The sequence below is a fragment of the Bombina bombina genome, chromosome 5 (assembly GCF_027579735.1).
Source record: "Bombina bombina isolate aBomBom1 chromosome 5, aBomBom1.pri, whole genome shotgun sequence".
Taxonomy (NCBI): Eukaryota; Metazoa; Chordata; class Amphibia; order Anura; family Bombinatoridae; genus Bombina; species Bombina bombina.
In genome coordinates this window covers 688,918,777-688,943,085 of record NC_069503.1, presented here as the reverse complement: position 1 = coordinate 688,943,085, position 24,309 = coordinate 688,918,777, and the positions used below count along the sequence as shown (strand labels likewise).

Below are 24,309 nucleotides of genomic sequence, written 5' to 3'. Positions count from 1 at the left end.
TAATTTCGGATATATAATAGTCCCTATAATTTTAGATATCCAATGCATTATCTGGCACCAAAATGTTCTTACATTCAGGGTCTACATAGGAGCATTTTTAAACATTTATTCTGTACTCTAACTCTGAAGAGCAGTTTGCAATCAAATAAGTTTTTATAAATATATATATATATATATATATATATATATATATATATATATATATATATATATATATATATAGAGTCAAAGGTATGTGGGCACACCTACTAAATATTGACTTCAGGTGTTTCAGCCACACCCAATGAGGAGCTCAGTGACTAAAAGTGGAGCTCTCATAGGATGCCACCGTTGCCACAAGTTAGTTCATGAATATCTGGTAGTGCTTTCATTGTAAAGTGTAAAGATCTAGGAGCAACAACAGCCCAACCACGAGGTGAAAGACCATGCAAACCCATAGAGTGGACCTGCTGAGTACTGAAACACATACCATGTAAAGGTTGCCTATCATCTATGGCATCACTCGCTATAGAGTTTCTAACTGCCTCTGGAAGCAACATCAGTACACAAACTGTGCAATTGGAGCTTCAGGAAATCGGTTCATATGGCTGGGAAGCTGCACACTAGCATCATATCAACATGTGCAATGCAAAGTGTCAGCTTGAGTGGTCTAAAGCACACTGCAACTGGACCCTGGATCAGTGCAAATGTGTTCTGTGGAGTGATGAATCATACCTCACTATCTGGCAATCTGAGTATGGCAGATACCTGGAGAACAGTACCTACTGGTATGCATAGTGCCTACTATAAAGTTTGGTGGAGGAAGGATAAAGGCTTGGGCTGTTTTTCATGTTTTTGGCTAGATCCTGTAGTTTATGTGAAGGGTTATTTTAATGCTACAGGATACAAAGATGTTTTAGACTATTGGGTGCCGTTTGGGGAAGGCCCTTTGCTGTTTCAGCATGACTGTTCCCCTGTGCACAAAATGAGGTCCATGAACACATGGTTTGATGAGTTTGATGTGGAGGAGTGGCTTGCACGGAGCCCTGACCTTAACCACATTAAACACATTTTGTATGAATTGGAACTCTATGAGGAGCCAGACCTTCTCATCCAATACAAATACCTGACCTCACAAATGCTATTTTGTCTGCATAGACACAAATTCCCACAGACAAACACCAAAATCTTGTGGAAAGCCTTCCCAGAAGAGTGGAGGCTGTTATAGCTACAAAGTGGGGCAAACTCAATATTAATTCCCATGTACATACCCATATAATAACAACAACAAAAATACATTATTATTAGTATATTAACATTTACATACCTATAAAAAAATATTTTTTTTCACTATAAAGATCGATGGCCTAAGACAGAACTGGAAATTTGCAACCATAACTATGCTATCTCTAGTATTATTACTTTTCACTTTGATGACAGAGTATGAACAATAAAGCCTAAAGATTTAAAGGTTTAGTCAAAAATCAATCAAAATATATACTGTCTGTGTGTGTGTGTATATATATATATATATATATATATATATATATATATATATACACACACACACACAGACAGTATATATTTGTTTTTAAAGCTTTTTCACTTTCATGTTATTTTTTAAATGGATTCACTGTATTTTATTGCATTTGTATGCTGTTTTTTCTTAGTCCATGAGAAACAGATAAAGAAGAGATCTGCATATTTAATGGAAAATTAATACACATATAGCTATAATATCTGTAACATTAAGAATGTTTTTTTTTTAGGTCTAAAGGCAAAATAGTACAACTGACTTCAAGTGTAGGGGTCCATCTAGCATCTAGAAATATTGGGAAATAAAATGAGTATATTTTTTTTAAATTATCATATTATAAAGACAATTGGCTACAATCTAAACATCATGTAAGCATTACTATGGATGCGTTTCTGTTCTATATACTGTATGTACACTACTTTATGACTTCCTAAATTTATCTTGCTGGTAATGTCAGTTTTCTTCAATGGACAGTCTTCAGGATTTCTCTATGGCCAGTAGGAGTCAGTAATGAGTCTTCATGTGACAGGTGACTGCCTGTAAACAAGGAGTCGTCAGAGGAGGCGGCAGTAAGAGCAAGGCGGATCCTGCTAGTGCACTTTACTGTCACTAGTGACTGTCCCTGAGCCAGCCAAACGAAACCTGCCCTAATCCCAGGGATAGAAGCAGAGCAGAGTCAATCCCAGGACAGAGGCTGACTACACTCACATAGCTGGCATTTCTAACAGCAAATCCTATTAAGAACATTATCAGTGCGAACTTGCTTCCTGTTGTGTATGTCAGAGCAGCCCATCTACAGCAATGGGTAATGGAATGAATAAGGTACAGTAAAATGCATGCTTACGTATTGTCAGTAAAGTGCACAGCCAGTGTCTGGCTCAGTTGGAATTGATTTGCTCAGTACTATGATAGGATAACACTACTTGATCTGCACTGTCCCTGCTGATTTGCATAAACTAAGCAGTGAGTAATTTGTGTTTTACATTATGTCTTGTTTAGGATGGAGAGCAGTCACTGATTGCTTATCCATAATCTGCTTCACGTGAGTTTAGATTCTTCTGACATAACAGTGCATCTGATGCAGCCAATAGAACTATAAATTGTTACATTGTGGAAGTGTTCTGCTGAGAGGGTGTGTCTTAAAGACAGAGTTATGCAGAGGCAAAAACAACCTCTTTCTCATTAGGGTTGGTTTCCTCGTGCGTTGCTGGAGTATGATTTCCTCATGCTTCGTATCCTGTTACGAGCTGCTGTTATTTAGTACCTCTCATCACATTAGAAAACGATTTACATATACAACCACAGAAATTGCTTATGAAACTTACATTGTTCATTGTGTAGGGTGATATTCACCTACAGTAATAACAGCAGTTGTTCTGTGTATATTTATTTAATAATGTATTTGTACAAGCAGGTTAGGCAGAGTTGGTAGGACTTCTACAGTCTTTATCAAGAAGATCAATGTATTAATCCCCCCTTCTAACCCACGTTTATTGATCTTTTCTATGAGTCCATTTCATATAGCTCTTTGTGCTTCTAAATGGAAAACTAAAATAGGATATAATCTCAGATTATCTCACACATCTAGATACAATACATTTTAACTTAATACATGTACAAAACAATGCTTGAATGGATTATAGTTATTTTAGCAAGTATTGTAACAAAAATGTTATAAATAATAAGAAAATAAATCTGAAGTTGTCATTTGACTGCATAAGGGTATTTTGGAACAGTTGACATCAGGCATTTCTATAGTTTTTTTTATTATTATTTGAAACTTTCATGTGTGATGTTTATTTCTATTTTGTTTTAGGAGAAATGTATGAGGCTGCAAGTTTCCTACACAAATTTATAAGTAGAGGTTTTTAATTTCATATCTTTACCTTAAAGGGATACTGAACCCAATTTTTTTCTTTCATGATTCAGATAGAGCAGGCAATTTTAAGCCACTAATTTATTCCTATTATCATTTTTTCTTTGTTCTCTTGCTATCTTTATTTGAAAAAGCAGACATCTAAGGTTTTTTTTTATTCAGAACTCCGTACAGCACTTTTTTATTGGTGGCTGACATTTATCCACCAATCAGCAAGAACAACCCAGGTTGTTCACCAAAAATGGGCCATCATCTAAACTTGCATTCTTGATTTTCAAATAAAGATACCAAGAGAATGAAGAAAATTTGATAATAGGAGTATATTAGAAAGTTGCTTAAAATGTCATGGTCTATCTGAATCACGAAAGAAGAAAATTTGGGTTCAGTGTCCCTTTAACCCCTTAATGACAGAGGACTTACCAGGTACGTCATAGAAAAATACTCCCTTAATGACAATTGACGTACCTGGTACGTCCTCTGTTCTCTGAAGTGCTGGAAGCGATCATGATCGCTTCCAGCTGCTTCCAAGGGATTGTAGTGATGCCTCAATATTGAGGCATCACTGCAATCCACTATTTTACTTACTGATGCAGAAAGGGCCACTCTGTGGCCCTCTCTGCATCGGCCAATGATGCTAACAAATTCTTTGGTGGGTGGGAGCATCTTTTGGCTATATGACCCCCAGTTAGCCAAACCGATCTGACACTGTCGGTTGTTGTGACCGGAGGTGTGGTTGCTGCCTGGGGGGAGGGGTGGCGGGCGCGTGCGCGCACGCAAATTATGCATCAATATGAAAGTAAAAAAAAAAAACGATATAGATGCAGGGGGATCTTAGTTCTTTAGTAAGGGATCTGGGAGGGGGAGGGATATAGATCATTTAGGGGGGCCAGCTACACTACAGAAAACAAGTATTTCAGTATAAAAAAGTAAAAAAAAAACTATTTTGGGGGGGCAAATTGGGTACTGGCAGACAGCTGCCAGTACCCAAGATGGCGGCAAATAGGTAGAGGGGGAGGGTTAGAGATATGTATTGGGGGGGATCAGGGAGGTTGTGGGGTAAGGGGGGATCCATCACTGCAGACTGTATGAAAAAAATAAAAAAATAATAATAAATTATTTTTATTTCAGTACTGGCAGACTTTCTGCCAGTACTTAAGATGGCGGTGACAATTGTGAGGTGGGGGGGAGAGAAGAGAGCTGTTTGAGGGGGGTCAGGGGGGATCAGGGGGTGGGATGTGTCAGGTGGGAGGCTGATCTCTACGCTAAAGCTAAAAATTAACCCTACAAGCTACCTAATTAACCCCTTAACTGCTGGGCATATTACAAGTGTGGTGCGTAGCAGTATTTAACGGCCTTATTATTACCAAAAAGCAACGCCAAAGCCATATATGTCCTGCTATTTCTGAACAAAGGGGATCCCAGAGAAGCATTTACAACCATTTGTGCCATAATTGCACAAGCTGTTTGTAAATAATTTCAGTGAGAAACCTAAAATTGTGAAAAATTTAAGTTTTTTTTTTTTATTTGATCGTATTTGGCGGTGAAATGGTGGCATGAAATATAAAAAAATGGGCCTAGATCAATGCTTTGGGATGTCTTCTAAATATAAATATATACATGTCAAGGGATATTCAGGGATTCCTGAAAGATATCAGTGTTCCAATGTAACTAGCGCTAATTTTGAAAAAAAGTGGTTTGGAAATAGCAAAGTGCTACTTGTATTTATGGCCCTATAACTTGCAAAAAAAGCAAAGAAGATGTAAACATTGGGTATTTTTAAACTCAGGACAAAATTTAGAAACTATTTAGCATGGGTGTTTTTTGGTGGTTGTAGATGTGTAACAGATTTTGGGGGTCAAAGTTAGAAAAAGTGTGTTTTTTTCCTTTTTTTTCCTCATATTTTATTTTTTTTTTTATAGTAAATTATAAGATATGATGAAAATAATGGTATCTTTAGAAAGTCCATTTAATGGCGAGAAAAACGGTATATAATATGTGTGGGTACAGTAAATGAGTAAGAGGAAAATTACAGCTAAACACAAACACTGCAGAAATGTAAAAATAGCCATTGTCATTAAGGGTAAGAAAATTGAAAAATGGTCCGGTCATTAAGGGGTTAATGAAACAGTATTACAATGATAGGTGTGATGTAGTCAGAAAGAGACATTAAACACAAAAATTTTCTTCCATGATTCAGGTAGAAGCAGTGTTTCTCAAGTACTCCCTAACAGGCCAGATTTGATCATAACTGAACTAGAGCACAGGTGAAATAATTATCTCATAAGTAACCATAGTTACTAACCTGCTCTCACCCATCAGCTGATTATTTCACCTGTGCTCTAGTTCAGATATAATCATCTGACCTGAAATACTTGAGGACTGGAGTTGAGAAACACTTCCCAGTGTACTTCTATTATCAATTTTGCTTCATTCTCTTGGTATCCTTTATTGAAGGTGCAGCAATGCATTACTGGGAGCTAGCTGAGCACATAGGTAAGCAAATGACGAGGTATATGTGTAACCACCAATCAGCGACTAGCTCTCATCTCCTTTACCCTACCTAGGTATGATTTTCAACAGAGAATACCAAGAGAATGAAGTAAATTTAAAGCGCCATTGAACCCAATTTTTTTCTTTTGTGATTCAGATAGAGCATGACATTTTAAGCAACTTTCTAGTTTACTCCTATTATTTAATTTTCTTCATTCTCTTGGTATCTTTATTTGAAATGCAAGAATGTAAGTTTAGATGCCGGACCATTTTTGGTGAACAACAGGGTTTGTCCTTGCTGATTGGTGGATAAATTCATCCACCAATAAAAAAACTGCTGTGCAGCGTTCTAAACAAACAAAAAAAAAAGCTTAGATGCCTTCTTTTTCAAATAAAGATAGCAAGAGAACAAAGACAAATTGATAATAGGAGTAAATTAGAAAGTTGCTTAAAATTGCATGCTCTATCCGAATCACAAAATATTTTTTTTTTTGGGTTCAGTGTCCCTTTAAAAAAAAAAGTAAATTAAAAAGTTGTTATTAAATTGGTATGCTCTATCTGAATCATGTAAGTAAAATTTGGTGTTTTATGTCCATTTAAAGAGCCATAGTAGTGGAAAAAAAGTACATGCGCTTATAAATTAGTGCATTGTTTTCTCAACTGCGTACCTCAAGTACCCCAACAGGCCACATTTTCATTATAGCTGAACCAGTGCACAGGAGAAATAATAAGCTGATGGGTGAGAGCAAATTAGTAACCATGGTTACTGATCAGCTGATTACTTCACCTGTGCACTGGTTCAGCTATAATGAAAACCTGGCCTGTTGGGGGTACTTTAGGACCTCTTTTGAGAAACACTGCATTAGAGAATTACATTTTATAACTAGCTACCCTGCAAATCTATGTGTTTAACCTCCACAAAAAGGTTAAACACATAATTAAAGTACTGATTGGGAGCCACAGAGAACTGCTGTTCCTGAGCGGAAATGGCTGGTTATCCCATCCGCAACACTAGCTGAGTGACCTAGCTACTCAACTGCGCTACTAATTGGCTTACTGACCTTGTCTGCTCAGATCTAGTAGTTCTTTGCACTCCTCAGCTCATTTATGCTACAAATAAAAACTGTGCGTCTAGTTCACTGGTTTTCATACCTGTCTTCAGGCCTCCCTAACAGGCTACATTTTGAGGATTTCATTGTTCTCTTGCTATCTTTATTTGAAAAAGAATGCATCTAAGCTTTGGTTCAGACCTCTGGACAGCACTTTTTAATTGGTGGATGAATTTATCCACCAATCAGCAAGAACAACCCAGGTTGTTCACCAAAAATGGGCCGGCATCTAAACTTACTTTCTTGCATTTCAAATAAAGATACCAAGAGAATGAAGAAAATTTGATAATAGGAGAAAATTAGAAAGTTGCTTTAAATTTCATGCTTTATCTGAATCACAAAAGAAAACATTTGGGTTCAGTGTCCCTTTAATGAACATTGTTTTTTTACCTGCTCTCATCTAAGGTAATCCTGAAAACCTGGCCTGTTGGGGAGGACAGGTTTGAAAACCAGTGGACTAATTCTATATTGGGAAAAATGCTTTGAATGGTATTTGAAATGCAGTGTAAGACAATATCTAGGTTACATTGTGATTCACAATTGTGTAAGCTATACCTGACCAGAACGTAATATATGTATTGAGAGTTTCAAATTGTTTTATTGTCATTTTGATTGCTAAAATACTACATTTATACCATATAATATTTGGTATTCCTTGTATATGTGAGTTTTATAATGTGAGCATATATGTTCAGGCCCCCAATCAGCAGCTAGTGGGCCTACCTAGGTATCCTTTTCAATAAAGGATACCAAAAGAACAAAACAAATTAGAAATAAATTGGAAAGTTGTTTACAATCACATGCTCTATCTGAATCATGCAAGGAAAAATTTGGGTTTCATGTACCTTTAACCCCTTTGCTACCGGGAATTTCAGAGAAGAACTCGGCCAAAATACTGGATAATTTTTTAGCATTTTTGCTATGTATGTATTGGGTACTTGTAAAGCACGGCTAATCACCCGTAAGGGTCTCAAGGTGCTGCTCATTTTATCAACATCGGAAGGATGAAAGGCTGAATGGACCTCGCCGGGGATCGAACCTGAAACACTTGGGTTGCTACAGAGCTCAGCCACAGTGCCTTAGCATGCTGAGCTATCTGTCTCTCCATTTAAACAGAAATAGAGCCTTGTTTTTTTTTGTTTTTTTTTATTTACCTGTAAAAACTATATATTGGTAGACAACCCAAGGTATTGCTAGGCACAATGAAAGGTGCGGCACTCTAAGGCGTGTTAAATATATAAAACACCATTTATTCAGTTACTTTAAAAACATGATAATGCAGACATGAATGGCATCTAAGAGCTGGTCTGTTTGACATGTTTTATGCTGCCTACAGATGCTTAGTCATAGACAGACTCAGTTTGTGAGGTTAATTTTAGCTGTAGTGTAGAGATTGCCCTCCCACCCCCTGATTCCTCTCAAACAGCCCCTGCTACTCATCCCTCCCACTCCCTGATTCCTTCCAAACAGCCCCCTACTCATCCCCACTATCTTAGGTACTGGCAGACAGTCTGCCAGTATGCAGTTTATATTTATTTTATTAAATTAGTGTAATGATCTTCCTCAACCCTCCCACCTTCCTGATTCCCCCCCCCCCACTTCCTGATCCCCCCCACCTTCCTGACCCCCCCCCCCAAATAGTTCTCTAACCAAGCTCCTCTGCTAGTACCAAATAAATAAATACACACACACACGTATATATAGTTAAAAAAAAATCACTAACCTGATTCCCCTGATCATTGGCCGTTTCCATTTGTGCCACATATTGCCTGGATATCCGGATAGAGGCTGGTCGCCCATAGCCAATTGCAGTACACACCTCTTGTTTACGTTATACACATAGCTGTGGCCAGCGCAGCCAACTGCGAGTTCCCCTGTAGTACCCCTGGCTCTTCTACAAATTGTGTGCCCGTTATGATGTATGTCACGGATAATTACACACTGGCTGACACATACCCTATTGCGCATAATTTGTTCATCTGTTGCAATTACACCTCTGTTTAGGAAATGTTTAATCTCTTGGTATCCTACTCTGCTAAACACTGTGAGTCCATAGGTTATCGGTATTTTCCCACATCGATTTGTGTACTTTTAATGTATTTATGTGTATGTCGTTATTACTGGGTACATGAAGCTGCATACTGACAAGTTGATACATTTAGGGTTACTGCTCCTGCGGAGTTGTTATATGTTTATATGGTATATGTTGATACACTGTTTATCACTGTTTAACCCTTTCATGACAGGATTATAAAGTCTACATCGGAACAATGAGATTTCAATTATGGGATCGGTTCTGGGGTCGTCCCTGTGACGCTAGGAACGCCCTCCAGACCGCGATCAAATCCTACAAGCCTAGTAGGCTTCAGGACAGCCGTTTGCGATGACGTTGTATTCCGTCATAACGGCTTTAAAGCCCAGTACCGTTGTGACAGAATACAACGGCATAACAACATTAAAAGGTTAATCACTTTGTATATATGTTTGTAACATTTCACTGGTATATTTTAAACTGCTGTTTGGGGGCTGGTTGCCCTGGCAACCGGTTTGACAGTTTTTTGCACAGGGGGAGGGTCATTGAAGGGTATAAATGTTCTGTGTACACACTGTAACTCTGGTCTGATGAAGGGGAGCATTCCCCAAAACGTCACTGGAATAAACAACATTGTTTTAATTAATTAAGCCCAGTGAGTGCTGTTTCCTGCTTGCTGTATCTAATCCACATTCAGCACCCTGGCATTTAAAGACTGTTTGTGAGAGTGCTCCTTACTTGCTTCATACATACAGTATATATATATATATATATATATATATATATATATATATATATATATATATATAACAGAATGTGTGAAAAACAGCAAACAACTTACTTGTTTTCTTGCAAAATGAGCACTTAGACATTATCAGTATAGCCACTGCCCTCAGGGCGATAAGAGAGCAGACATGTTGGCAACTAAGGTTGCATTCTGCCTGTTCTGAGCATGAGCAAACCAGATTTACTGGTATCTAGTCTATTCACTTAAAGGGACATTATACACTCATTTTTTCTTTGCATAAATGTTTTGTAGATGATCTATTTATAAAGCCCATAAAGTTTTTTTTTTTTAAATGTATAATTTTGCTTATTTTTAAATAACATTGCTCTGATTTTCAGACTCCTAACCAAGCCCCAAAGTTTTATTTGAATACTGTCAGCTACCTTCTCAAGCTTCCTCCTGTTTGTGTAAAGGGTCTTTTCATATGCAAAAGAAAGGGGAGGGGGGAGTGTCTTATTTCCCACTTGCAGTGGGCTTTCCAACTGCCTTTTCAACAGAGCTAAACTGAAAGCTTCTAAGTACGTTTTTAAACCATTTTATACTGTATTTTTATATCAGTATCTGTGCATCTTATTCTTTATAGTAGTGTCTATTACATGCAATTATATGAAAATAAGTGTATACTGTCCCTTTAATAGTAAACCATCATGTTACTCTAGAAGTTTTTATGACCTCAAGATAGATAAGCTTCCTGTAGATACCACCTTCTTGGATGACTGTGACAGGAAGTAATGGACACTGCACAAAGGAAGCTTACAAAAAGAAATACAAGATAAATAATATATATTTCAATGATTTCTATTAGGTATAAACCACTGCTTAGTGCTTTTTATTACAATATTAAAACTATTTCATAGGCATTTAAAAGCATTGTGACTCTGCAGTTATTAAGATACCTAGATGTATAGAGAGCTTAAAGGGCCATAATAGTCAAAAAATGATATGCTCTTATTCATTAGAGAATGTAATTTTAATATTATTGAACATACACTACTCTGTGTTTAACCCCCACAAATGTGTTAAACACACAGTAGGAGTGCCGCAGGGACCCATGGAGCACTGCTGCTCCAGAGCGGAAACCACTGCTGATCCAATATTTAGCACTAGTTGCATATTTGAGTAGTGCAAATAGAACTGCTTAAAATGTTGGATTTCTGATAGGGCTGGCTTTTAACCCACTTTGAAAATGCATGTATGCTTCTAAATGTAAAATTAAAAACAAAAACAAAAAACAAGCTAACATAAAATGTTATACCAAAAATCATATTATATAGTATTTCACAACAGATCTTCTTTTTTAAACTTCTCAAATTCTCCCATATTTTGATTTTCTGATTTTTGTTATTATTATTACTTCAAAGAAACAAGGATCTTTGAGGTTATATGTTTCTGTCAGATGATCCTTATTACTATGATAATCACATCATAACAAGTTTACAAACATGACAACCCTTTTTATTTGAATGGGTGTGACCTCACACTTTTAAATGTGGGGTCTTATGATATATATAATATATATATATATATAATTTATATATATATATAAAGTTGAGGGGTTATAAAGGTCTCTTAAACATTTTCAGATCCCCTCCAAAATAGAATCAGTGTTATGCTGTATTTGTCATTGTCACAGGGCAGCTGGACAGACAGTGGACCACTGATTTGAAAAATGAAGATACGGTGCCTAGCAAAAGTATTCACCCCCTTGGAATTTTCACTATTAGTTGCATTACAACCTGGAATTAAAATGGATTTTCATTTGGATTTCATGTAATGGACATACACAAATTAGTCCAAATTGGTGAAGTGAAATGAAGAAAATAACTTGTTTTAAAAATAAATAATAATAATCTGAAAAGTGGTGCGTGCATATGTATTCACCTCCTTTGCTATGAAGCTCCAAAATAAAATCTAGCACAATCAATTACCTTCAGAAGTCACATCATTAAGACCACCTGTGTGCAATCTGTGTCACATGATCTGTCACATGATCTCAGTATATAGACACCTGTTCTGAAAGACCACTGAGCAAGGGGCACCACCAAGCAAGCGGCACAATGAAGACCAAGGAGCTCTCCAAACAGGTCAGGGACAAAGTTATGGAGAAGTACAGTTCAGGGTTGGTTTATAAAAAAATATCTGAAACTTTGAACATCCCATGGAGCACCATTAAATCCATCATTAAAAATGGAAAGAATATGGCACCACAACAAACCTGACGAGAGGGCCGCCCACCAAAACTCCCGGACCAGGCAAGGAGGTCATTAATCAGAGAGGCAACAAAGTGACAAAAGATAACCCTGAAGGAGCTGCATCTTCCAGCAGGACAATGACCCTAAGCATACTGCTAAAGCAATACTCGAGTGGTTTAAGGGGAAACATTTAAATGTCTTGGAATAGCCTAGTCCAAGCACAGACCTCAATCTAATTGAGAATCTGTGGTATGACTTAAAGGGAAAGTCTACACCAGAATTTTTATTGTTTTAAAAGATAGATAATCCCTTTATTACCCATTCCCAGTTTTGCATAACCAACACAGTTATAATAATATACTTTTAACCTCTGTGATTATCTTGTATCTAAGCCTCTGCAAACTGCCCCTTTATTTCAGTTCTTTTGACAGACTTGCAGTCTAGCCAATCAGTGCCTGCTCCCAGATAACTTCACGTGCACGAGCACAGTGTTATCTATATGAAATACGTGAACTAACACCCTCTAGTGGTGAAAAACTGCTAAATGCATTCTGAAAAGAGTGGCCTTCAAGGTCTAAGAAACTAGCCTATGAACCTCCTAGGTTAAGCTTTCAACTAAGAATACCAAGAGAACAAAGCAAAATTGGTGATAAAAGTAAATTGGAAAAATTGTTTAAAATTACATGCTCTAGCTGAATCATGAAAGTTTATTTTGGCCTAGACTGTCCCTTTAAACCGACAGTATACTATAAAATAGTTTTTTCCATAATGTGTTTCCAATTACTTTTTTATACCAGCTGCAGAGTATAAAATGTATGAGATTTGCTTTTTTAAGGCTTATTTCTGTTTATGAATTAGTTTTGAAGCCACAACCTAATAAAATGGGTTGAGCTTGTAGGTATAATCAGATCTAATTACTTTATCACATTGTGTAAATATACCTGCTTCTTTATCTTATATCTGTCCATAAACCAATCACTAATACTTGGAGAGAACAATGAAAAATTAACATTTTATGACCATATCTCTTCTATAACCCGCTGGGAGTGTAATTTAATCTACTGGCTGTGTTAACACAGTTTGGTCTCAAGACCAAAAACTTTTAGAATAGGTGGGGATACCACAGGCTAAATAAATTAATTCAAATGCCATTATAAGGTTTAATGGTAATACTTGTAAACAATTTAATATACTCCAGTATGTAAAGTGGATCATTGGTAACAAATTAAAGGGGAGAATTTTTTTGAGTAAACTGTCCCTTTAAAGGACCAGTCAAGACTGTAGATTTGCATAATCAACAAATGCAAGATAACAAGACAATACAATTGCACTTAGTCTGAACTTCAAATGAGTAGTAGATTTATTTTCTGACAATTTTAAAAGTTATTTCTTTTTCCACTCCCCCTGTACCATGTGACAGCCATCAGCCAATCACAAATGTATAAATGTACCATATGACAGCAATCAGCCATTCACAAATGCATACACACTTATTCTTTCACATGCTCAGTAGGAGCTGGTGACTCAAAAAGTTTAAATATAAAAAGACTGTGCACATTTTGTTAATTGTAGTAAATTGGAAAGTTGTTTAAAATTGCATGCTCTATCTGAATAATGAAAGATTCATTTAGATTGAGTGTCCCTTTAAAGATTGCTGTACGCCAGCGGAACCCATCCAACTTAAAGGAGCTGGAAGCAGTTTTGCCTTGAAGAATGGGCTTAAATCCCAGTGGCTAGATGTGCCAAGCTTATGAAGACGTACCCCAAGAGATTTGCAGCTTTAATTGCTGTGAAAGTTGGCTCTACAAAATATTGTGAATAAGTTATGCACACACTTAAGTTTTCTGTTTTTTTTCAAATCTTATTTCTTGTTTTGCAATAAAAAAATATTTTGCACAAAAAATCCATTCTAATTCAAGGTTGTAATTCAACAAAATGGGTAAAAAGGCCAAGGGGTGAATACTTTTGCTAGGCACTTTCGAGCTTTGATATAAGGGGTCTAAACATTGTCTATGTATTGTGGGAGGTAACATAGGAGATACACCCCCTCCTGATGTTGATCCATATGTCTATGTTTCTGTCAGGTAATGCCAGTCACTATTGTAATCAGCTGATAGCTGATTGAACATTTGATCCCCTTCTTTGAAAGACGGGTCACTGATCTTTAAAAAGAATGGTCACTTGCCCAAATATATTGCTTGTTTTGGGGTGCTAGGGCCACTTTTAAAACCCAGAGAACTGTAAAAAGTCACCTAGTAAACAAAAGGTGATTGCAATTTCTATAGCAAACACCTGATATCTACAGGGTATTAAACCCCTATATTGAAAATGGGTAATCCCCTCTTTCATTTGGTTATTATGTTTGTGTGCTGCATTTTGAGGATAGTGTTTCCTTTGGAGCCACTGCCCCATACATTTACTAAATGGCAGAGGTATGAGACCCTACATTGGAAAGTGGGGGTTCTCCTCTTTCCAAACTGGGGTTTCATACCCACTCTGTGTTTTATAGGAAGAATAGGGTATCTAAAATCTTTGGACACTGCACAACTGCTCAATTGGTGCTGGTTATCACCTTTACCACAGAGATCACCTGAAAATTAGAGGGAGGTGTGATGCCTCATTTATCAGTGGGTTCCCTCTATTACATGAAGTGTTGCATACTCAAGTTAATATACCCAGGAGCCAAGAGGTCACTGGCTCCTAGAATTTTACTCCTGTCTCCTAACTTTTTGGGTTATTCTCCAAATAGCTATATACAAATACCACTACTCATAAATATTCTTACTGGCTCCTTAAATTTAAACAGATTTGTTGACCCCTGGCATACAATAAAATAATGTTGTAGGGAAGATGGAGAACTGTAACTGTTTGTATACAAACTTCCATTTAGATAGGTAATTGGAGGTGGGACTGACTGAAGTGAAGGTTTCTTAAAGGAGCACTTTCAGAGCTGATCTCAATTCTTCCCTGAACTTGCCAACATAAACAAGTTGGCATAGTGGTCCGGAAACCCGGCAATGTCCCCTCAATCCCAGTTTCCATTAGCTGTAGAAACCCCCAATACACCAACCTTTGAAAGGCAACCCACCTGCTCCTTTAAAAAAGTGGGTAACTTAAGGGAAGTCTAAGCACTTGTCTAAAAATAAAAACACACGCACTGTTTGCAGGTTTTGGGTCTCTAGGCGCTTATAACAGACAATCTTGTTGATTAACATTTTACTAAAAATATTATTTTTTCACCACGCTTATTGTTGTAGATTTTTCACATGTAATGGTATATAAATCTATAAAATAATCGTACAGTGCTTGGTCTGCTAAAAAAAAATATAATATGTGTGAATTTCTCACTGAAAAATGGCTTAAATGAGAGCAGCATCTAAAAACTCAAAAACAGCTCAGCACATAGGTTGGAAATGTTTTAATTTTTTTATTTTTAAGACAAAAGTGAATAGGTGTTTGAGGATGAAAGAGAGGACACAATTTGTGAGGGAAAAGTGTCAAGTAGTAAAGGAAGGTAAGAGGAGTAGTTGATTTGTCTTCTGTAACACATGCAGAGGAGCTAAGGTTGTGGGTGGGTTAACCTTGGTGGTTTGGTTTGTGATTATTTATGAACAGCGGAAATTGTTAGTGATGTGGGAGGTTATTCTGTGACTATTTTCTGAGAGGGAATTTGAAATAGGTGTTTGTTGGCAGAGGAGTACATTTTGTCTGATGCTAAACAGGGTTCTTTGGAACACCCAGTCTAAAATTAATTAGTTTGGAACATTCTATCTCTACTTGGTTCCTCAAGTATTTCTCACAGGTCACCTTTAAATGGTTCCCCTACTTGTGGACAGGCCAATCTGGTTTAGAAATCTTGTCTACTATTGAAACTAAAAATCATTGGTTGAGCTGGCTAACCTGTATTTAGTATTCCAAGAAAATGCATTTTCAGATTATCTTTTCAGCAAATTGCAAAATACAGAAGTAGATAACTAGGAGCACTGAAATGAACAGGCGCTTCCTCGGTATTTTCCTCCCTGTTTGTGTTGCTCTCCACTCTGAGGAGATTATCTATGAAGTCTTGTTAGTAATGTGTAATGTCCCTTAAAGAGTTTTAGAACGGCAAATTTTAGCTTGAGATCTGTTTATATAGCTATGTAGGGTTATGGATGTGAAGATAAGTCATCTACATCACAAAATAATGTAAAAAGAAAAACTTAAAAGATTAACATAATTTTTTTCCATAGCATCAAGTTTTTTTTAACATGAGTCCCTTAATTTCTTTGCCACATTGGTTGCATACCTGCATGATGATGCAAACATTATTTTTTCTTATTTTTATTGTGCTGGTGTATACAAGCTTTCTCAGAATGAGTTGTCAACCCAGTATTAATCGTGGTTAGTTTTAAACTTTTTATAATATTTTTATGGTAGTCTATTTTATTTTATTCCTACTCCTACACAATCTGAATTATCCAATTTTCAGACTAATTTTTTGACATAATGTAGGTTTACTTTTTAAAAATGTGGGTATTTTGGATGGTGGACTGAGTCTAAATGTAAACTGATCAAATCTTTTGGAATATACATGAAAATGAACTATTTAGCTTTTTCCCATTTTTGAGTATTTGTGCAACCAAAATTACAGAAGCATTTACAGAAAGTTTCTACTGTAAACAGAAATATGTAATTCTTTATCAAGAATATAAGTACATGGGCATATGACATATAATTCCCAGCCTAACAGAACCTCTCTGTGGAACGTTTAAGAGCTTTGACTACAACACGCTTGGTGTTAAGTGATGATGTGATGAATGACATTGCTAAGAGGCAGTCAGAAACATGAGACTGAATGACAAGTCTAGTACAGGGAGATAACATATTATTGGTTGGTATGGCTAAATACGATTACTGAGCATGAAAATAGGTTTGTGTTTGTTCTCTAGGTCAGTGTTTCTCTAGCGGTTTGTAGCAAGTACCCTACACGCATAGCTTTTTGCACTAAGTACCCCCCAACTACAACACATAATTATTATTATTAGGTTTTAAAAAAAAAATAAGGCTATGAAGCATATCCAAGAATATGGCAAAATGGTATCAGATATATGTTTCTATTTTTGGGAATTTATTTTAAAACCCAGTTTTACTGAATGAAACAAATCTTTGGAAATGGAGCAACAAATAATAAAGAAACCAGCTTACAGAGAGAATGCACATATAAGACATTTAGTTTTTTTAAAGAGACATGAAACCCAAATAATTTATTATGATTCAGATAAAGAATACAATTTTAAACAAATTTCCAATTTACTTTTATTATCTAATTTGCTTCACTCTCTTGTAATCCTTTGGTGAAAAAGCAGCAATGCACTTCTGGGAGCTAGTTAACAAATTTGGTTAGCGGCAGCCACTAACATGAAGCATATATTTGCAGCCACCAATCAACAGCTCCTGAGCCCTACCTAGGTATCCTTTTCAAGAAAAGATACCAGAAAATCATAAAAGAAAACATGTGTTTTTCATGCCCCTTTATTATTATGCCACTTACACTAGAAAAACAAAATCTATGATGAAGGAAGTAATATTCATGTTACCACATTCCTGCATCTAACCTTATCACCTACAGTACTGTGCAAAGTCTTAGGCCACCATTAGATTTTTTGTTTTAGCAAAGTTTTAATGACTATCCATATTTATTTTTCGGTCTCTTTATTAAGATACAAACAGAAAATACAGGAACTATGTACACAAAATATAAGAAAACACAATTTCCAGAGCAAAATAGCTTCTTCAGGAAAAAGTCAGTATTTAGTGTGACCCTCACTTGGCACTAAGCCACATCTTGAATTCATTTGGGGAGACTGTCCTGAGGTTTTTCTTGAAGTAATCTTCTGCTATATTATACCAGGCTTCTCTCAGCACTTCCCAGAGTTCTACTTTAGATTTAGGTTGTCTTTTATTTCTTTCTCTGTCCAAGTGATCCCATACTGCCTCTATAATATTCAGGTCTGGAGTCTGTTGAGGTCAGTCCATGACTGTCAGTGGTTTATCAGCTGTTTTTCTCTCCAAATATGATTTTACTGCATTAGCAGTGTGCTTGGGATCGTTATCATGCTGAAAATAAAACCATTCCCAATCAGGCTCTTTCCAGAAGGAATAGCATGATAATTAAAAACTGTCAGCTTTCATTATCCTATCAATTTGGACAATATCCCCAACATCACTGACAGAAATGTAGCCCCAAACCAGGACAGACCCTCCGCCATGTTTCACTAAAGGCCACAAGCACTCATTCTTCCATCTTTCTCCAACTCTTCTTCTCACATATTGTCGACAATTAGACTTAAAATTTCAAACTTGGATTCGTCACTCCATAATACTCTTTTTCACTGATCTTCATTCCAATCTTTGTAAGCTTTAGCATATCTTAGCCTTTTCATCTGTTTCCCTTCTGAAAAAGTGGTTTCTTGGCTGCTATACTGTCACAAAGACTAATAGTGATCAAAGATTCCTTCAGACTGTAGAAGGGTCAACTTGGCATCCTGATAAAGCGGCCAGATGCTGTGCCAGGTCCTTGCTGGGCTTCTTCCGGTCTCTCAAAGAAGAAATTTCTCATCAGATTTTGAAAGTTTTCTTGGCTGGTCTAGTCCTTTTTTGTCCTTAACCTCTCCTGATTCTTCAATTTCTTATAACAGCTTGAATAATACATCTTGAGTGTCCATTTTGTTTTCCTTTTGAGAGTGGCCTTGCTGATGCAAAAGTATGATTTTATGTCTGTCAAATTCTGTGATCTTTGGCACTTTGAATGGAATGATGTGATTGAAAGTTGGTCTTATTGGCAAGCTTCCAATGAATTAAACTTATACCACATGTGTATGTAATGCTCAAGCATTTCTTGCACAAAGCTGGTGTAATAGACCTTTTTCACAGCAGTCATTTTTACATGAAATTGGACAAATACAGGTGTTAGCAATGAAATGAATTGGGGTTCCATTTAGGTTACAAGAGCCAGGTTCTTGCTATTGCTCAAGGATAAGGGGAGGTCACACTAAATACTTGCCACTTTAGCCTATAGAAGCATTTTTTTTCAGATTTTTTTTCAGTTTTTTTTTTAATACTGCATACAAATATCCTGTATTTTCTGCTTGTATTCTAATAAGAGACTAAGAATAATATAGATGGTCATTATTACCATTGCCAAAACAACAATCTAATGGTGGCCTAAGACTTTTGCACAGTACTGTACATACACAGCTAATCTGGCTTATTTAATTGTGGCATACTTTGTTACAGAACACTTTATCTGGCATATACCATTGCATTTTGTGATAGTTCACTGTGGCCCTATATCTGGCTCCTTTTCACAGTGCTATACACTTTATCTGGCACTGGCACTTTTCTTTGTGACACACTTTATGTCAACGTTTCTCCAACTCCACTGCTCAGTTGTCTTTAACAGGCCAGCTTCTAAAAATTTCCCTACATGAGTACCATTAGTGAGTCACAGTGGGTGAGCAGCTCCGACCAGCCAAGGAAATAATTCTTTCTTATTAGGGGTGTTCGAGGGTAGATGTTAGAAACCCATATTTCTGTGATACATTAAATGTTACCTTAGTTGATCAGTGCCAAAAATAAAGAAATTTTGCGAACCTTGGCACGCCAGATGTTTCAGAACTACATTTCCCATGATGCTTAGGCACTCTGAAGTCCAGTTGAGCATCATGGGAAATGTAGTTCCGAAACATCTGGAGTGCCAAGATCTACATCTTACATTTTATGAGCATTCTTTAAATAAAAATGCTAGGAGTAGATACTTATTTTTTCTCTGAAGCTGTAAACAAAATATATATAGAATTGTAGCCAGATAGACTTTTTTCAGGGTTTATGCTGAATTATTTGTTTGTGTGTGTGTATTTTATTTTAGCTGTGTGATTTTACAGTGCGGAAATTAGAGGTTAATTATAAGAGAATTCTGGCTATATTAGTGCTAAAACTACTTAAATGTTCAAATTACTGAAACTGTTTCTATCTGGTATGTGTAGCAGATAAACATGTTAAAAACATTTTTTGCATGGAAAAAAGTAAAAGCTGTTTACATTTAAAGGGATATTAAACACTAAATAAAATGTTATAAGCATAGTATTGAGGTTATTTAGTCTAGTCATGGGTGCTGCCATGTTATAATCCAGATTTCACTGCATTCCAGTTCTGACCTGTTTGCACATGTGCAGCAACTCTACCTCAGATACCTGCAGTGTAACCTTTCAAAATGGCAAGCACTGTGATTAGAGGGGGGTGCTTGGAATGTGTTCAGTGTCCATTGAATGTGAAACTAACAAAAGATGCATGATGTGTATAACTGGGGCCGGGGATTCTAATACTCATGGGCTCATAGGAACTAACAACAAAATAATGCAAAAAAAACCAACAACAACAAAGTATTGTAATGTATACTGAAATATTATCTTTTAGATGGTGCAGAGAGAGAGTACTATGGCGCTGTACCATACCTCCCAACATTTGTGGCCCTATCACAGGTGGTTGATAGGAGCCTGTTAGCATTTTGTGGGTGGAGCCCTGTTGGGAGGGGAGGATCATGGGTGGTTAGCGGGGAGTGATTGTAGGTGTTTCTGGGTGGTCTGTGGGTGTGTCAGGACAGTTTGTGGGTGTTTCTGGGTGTTCTGAGGGTGGGGCTAAGGGAAATTTCTGTACAAAGGAACATACTGTATGTCTGTCTGAGAGGGGACAGAGCTCAGAATCAGGGTCTGTCCCTCTTAATAGGGACAGTTGGGAAGTGGCGCTGGGTTTATTATGCTCTTCTTTTCACTACTGTAGATCATCAAACCAAAAAGGTGATAGTTGCCTGATATATACAAAGCACTGCCTTTTTTGTTTTACATTTCCAGTGCTCCTACTCACATCAAGGAGAGGGGTATAGGTGGAGAGACAGAAGGGAAGTGAAAAAAACAAAACTAAAAAGGCAGGTATAATAAGTATTTACTAGCAAAGGAGCTAGGTGAATGGAGCTCATCAGACGTTAAAACATTAGATTATCTTTCATTTTATTGTTTCTATGCCAAGCTGTTATACATTTACAGCATGAAATGTGAGCATAGTCTTCAGATCATACAATAGATCATACAATACATTTCTGAGATTTTATTGTACTTTTACAAGCTAACAAAATGATCTGACCTTATAATGATTGCACAGCAGGTTGTTGCTAATATTAACATTCACTACATTGCGGTTTTTAAACTGCCTCTATGCTTCCTTAAAGTGATGGTAAATCGAAGCATTTTTTGAAACACTAGGATTTACCAGTGCTACAAATAAAGGGAACTTTCAGTCATGAAGTATAAAAAATTTAATTGCAGCGAGTGCCTCTGGCTAACCATTTCAAAAACCCTTTTTGTCAATAGTGTGTTAACCATACAGCATAATGCCTATTGGCCCACACGACTATACACTAGATGTAACTGGTATTTTTGTTAGGCTGGTAGATTTGAATAGGCTACAGCTGATCATGTTCACCAGACACATGATAAATTGGCACCTTAGTGCGGATTACAGTCTGTTCCCTTGGTTTTGTGACGCCATGGACGGAGGCACCTGTTTCTCTGTCGGTAGCAATGATGCTATGCTGAGGAGATACTGACCAACAGAACTCCTTGTATGAACCAAAGTGTGATGGGTTAAGAGCCCATCCTAGATACACTATTAGCACTCGTGGTAGGCATATGTGGCGTAAGGTAACTGAATTGAAAATGAACACCAAATGGTTAGAGAGGTCTCATTAAGTTTAATAAAACATAACTTTTATTATATACACATAAAATCAGAGTTAAAATTTAGGGATGTGCAAATTAAAAACATTGTAATATCTAGTAACATGTGGATTGAATATAAAAGAATCAGCATAATGAGTTCCATTTGATTTCGTGCTGAATTTGTGATTATTTATATTTATTTAGCCCGGTATCAATCTTGGAGATCTACAATTATTTATTATGTATTCCAGAAGTGGTAAGATATCATTACCAAAACCCCTTCTGAATTGTAGAGGTAGTTGTAAGATAACATAACAATTTTACCAGTCAGTGTGTTTGGTGCATACTTAGGTATCTTATCATCTACTTAGCACATATTTAAGTAGAATCACATAGGGTTAACAATTTGGAATTTGTATCTGATTCATCAAATTAATTAATTTATAATCTCCAAATGTTTTTGTATGCGTTGTGGTTAGAACCACCTTTTTCTTCACATTAAGCACAATGTTTTTGCAAGTTGCTGTTAGCTATTTATTGAAGAACCACTTCTTCATCTATCATAGGATTAGTCACTGGATAGGGACAAGAGCTAGTAGCTATTTAACTTAAATCAATAGTATTGTAGTTGAATTGTATTACAAGGTGAGATTCGTGAGTAAAGCAGGCTATAATATGACACCCTGTAGGGATATGTCTATAGTAATACTGCCTCTGTGTTTTTAATTTAATACACATTAATTACTGGCAGCTGTATCGAGGTTGGTTTCACACAACCGTGTGAGAGGCTGCTTATGTCTTGTATATTCAAAAATAGCCACATATGAAGTGACACTCGGATAATTAAAGTTATATAACCAAACTGAAAGTTAAACAGATACAATAATAAGCGTTGGTGTATATATAGTGAATCAGTAACACTAGATAAAAAACTGGTAAAGAAGTTGTAACCTGTTGTAGCGCAAAACACAAGCGCTTTGCTTGCACCAATACCCCTATTCACTATATATACACCAACGCTTATTATTGTATCTGTTTAACTTTCAGTTTGGTTATATAACTTTAATTATCGAGTGTCACTTCATATGTGGCTATTTTTGAATATACAAGACATAAGCAGCCTCTCACACGGTTGTGTGAAACCAACCTCGATACAGCTGCCAGTAATTAATGTGTATTAAATTAAAAACACAGAGGCAGTATTACTATAGACATATCCTACAGGGTGTCATATTATAGCCTGCTTTACTCACGAATGTCACCTTGTAATACAATTCAACTACAATACTATTGATTTAAGTCAGTGACGTGCAGTGAGGTCAGAGGCAGGTGAGGCACTGGCTAGGATATGCCTTCATTCTTTAGATATCCTTTGTTGAAGAAATAGCAATGTACATGGGTGAGCCAATCACATGAGGTATCTATTGTGCAGCCACCTATCAGCAGCTACTGAGCATATTTAGATATGATTTTCATCAAAGGATATCAAGAGAATGAAGGAAAGTAGTAATACGGGTGGGAGAGACAGGGAGAGAGAGATAGACAGAGAGACAGAGGGGGAGAGAGAGACAAAGAGACAGAGGAGAGAGAGAGAGACAAAGAGACAGAGGAGAGAGAGAGAGACAAAGAGAGACAGAGGGTAGAGAGAAAGACAAAGAGACCATGGGGGAGAATGAGACACATAAGGATAGAGACAGAGGGGTTGGAGAGACAGGGAGAGAGAGATGGATAGAGAGAGAGAGAGAGAGAGAGGGAGAGAGAGAGAGAGAGAGAGACAGGGAGAGAGAGAGAGAGAGAGAGAGAAAAAGAGAGAGAGAAGAGAGAGAGACACAGAGGGGGAGAGAGAAAGATACACAGAGGAGAGAGAGACAGAGGGGAGGGAGGAAAGGGAGATACAGAGGGGGAGGGAGAGAGAGACAGAGGAGAGAGAGAGACAGAGGAGAGAGACAGAGGAGAGGAGACAGAGGAGAGAGAGACAGAGGGGAGAGAGAGAGAGACAGAGGGGAGAGAGAGAGAGACAGAGGAGAGAGAGAGACAGAGGGGGAGAGAGAGACAGAGAGGAGAGAGAGGGGGAGAGAGAGAGGAGGGATAGGGATAGAGAGACAGAGGGGAGAGAGAGAGACAGGGGGGGAGAGATAGAGAGAGAGAAAGACAGAGGGGGAGAGATAGAGAGACAGGCGGGAGAGAGAGAGAGAGAGAGAGAGAGAGACAGGGAGAGAGAGAGAGAGAGAGAGAGAGGACAGGGGGGAGAGAGAAGGGAGAGAGAGAGAGAGAGAGACAGGGAGAGAGAGAGAGAGAGAGAGAGAGAGAGAGAGAGAGAGAGAGGAGAGAGAGAGAGAGAGACAGGGGGAGAGAGAGAGGGACAGAGGGGAGAGAGGGGAGAGGGAGAAAGAGAGGGACAGAGGGGAGAGAGAGAGACAGAGGGGAGAAAGAGAGAGAGAGAAGAGAGAGACAGAGGGGAGAGAGAGACAGAGGGGGAGAGAGAGAAAAAAGAGACACAGAGGGGAGAGAGAGAGACAGACAGAGGGGAGAGAGAGAGAAAGAGGGGGAGGGAG

At 37.4% G+C, this 24,309-nt stretch overlaps 1 protein-coding gene across 1 annotated transcript in view; it reads left to right on the top strand.

The window, feature by feature from the left end:
• The first annotated feature begins 2,111 nt into the window (after positions 1–2,111).
• The window catches only part of DUSP22 (dual specificity phosphatase 22), a 259,390-nt gene continuing 237,192 nt past the window's right edge, over positions 2,112–24,309 (top strand). Inside the window, exon 1 of the mRNA XM_053714664.1 lies at positions 2,112–2,338. Coding sequence (XP_053570639.1) covers positions 2,318–2,338 — 21 coding nt within the window. The 5' untranslated portion in view covers positions 2,112–2,317. The remainder of the gene's footprint in view (positions 2,339–24,309) is intronic.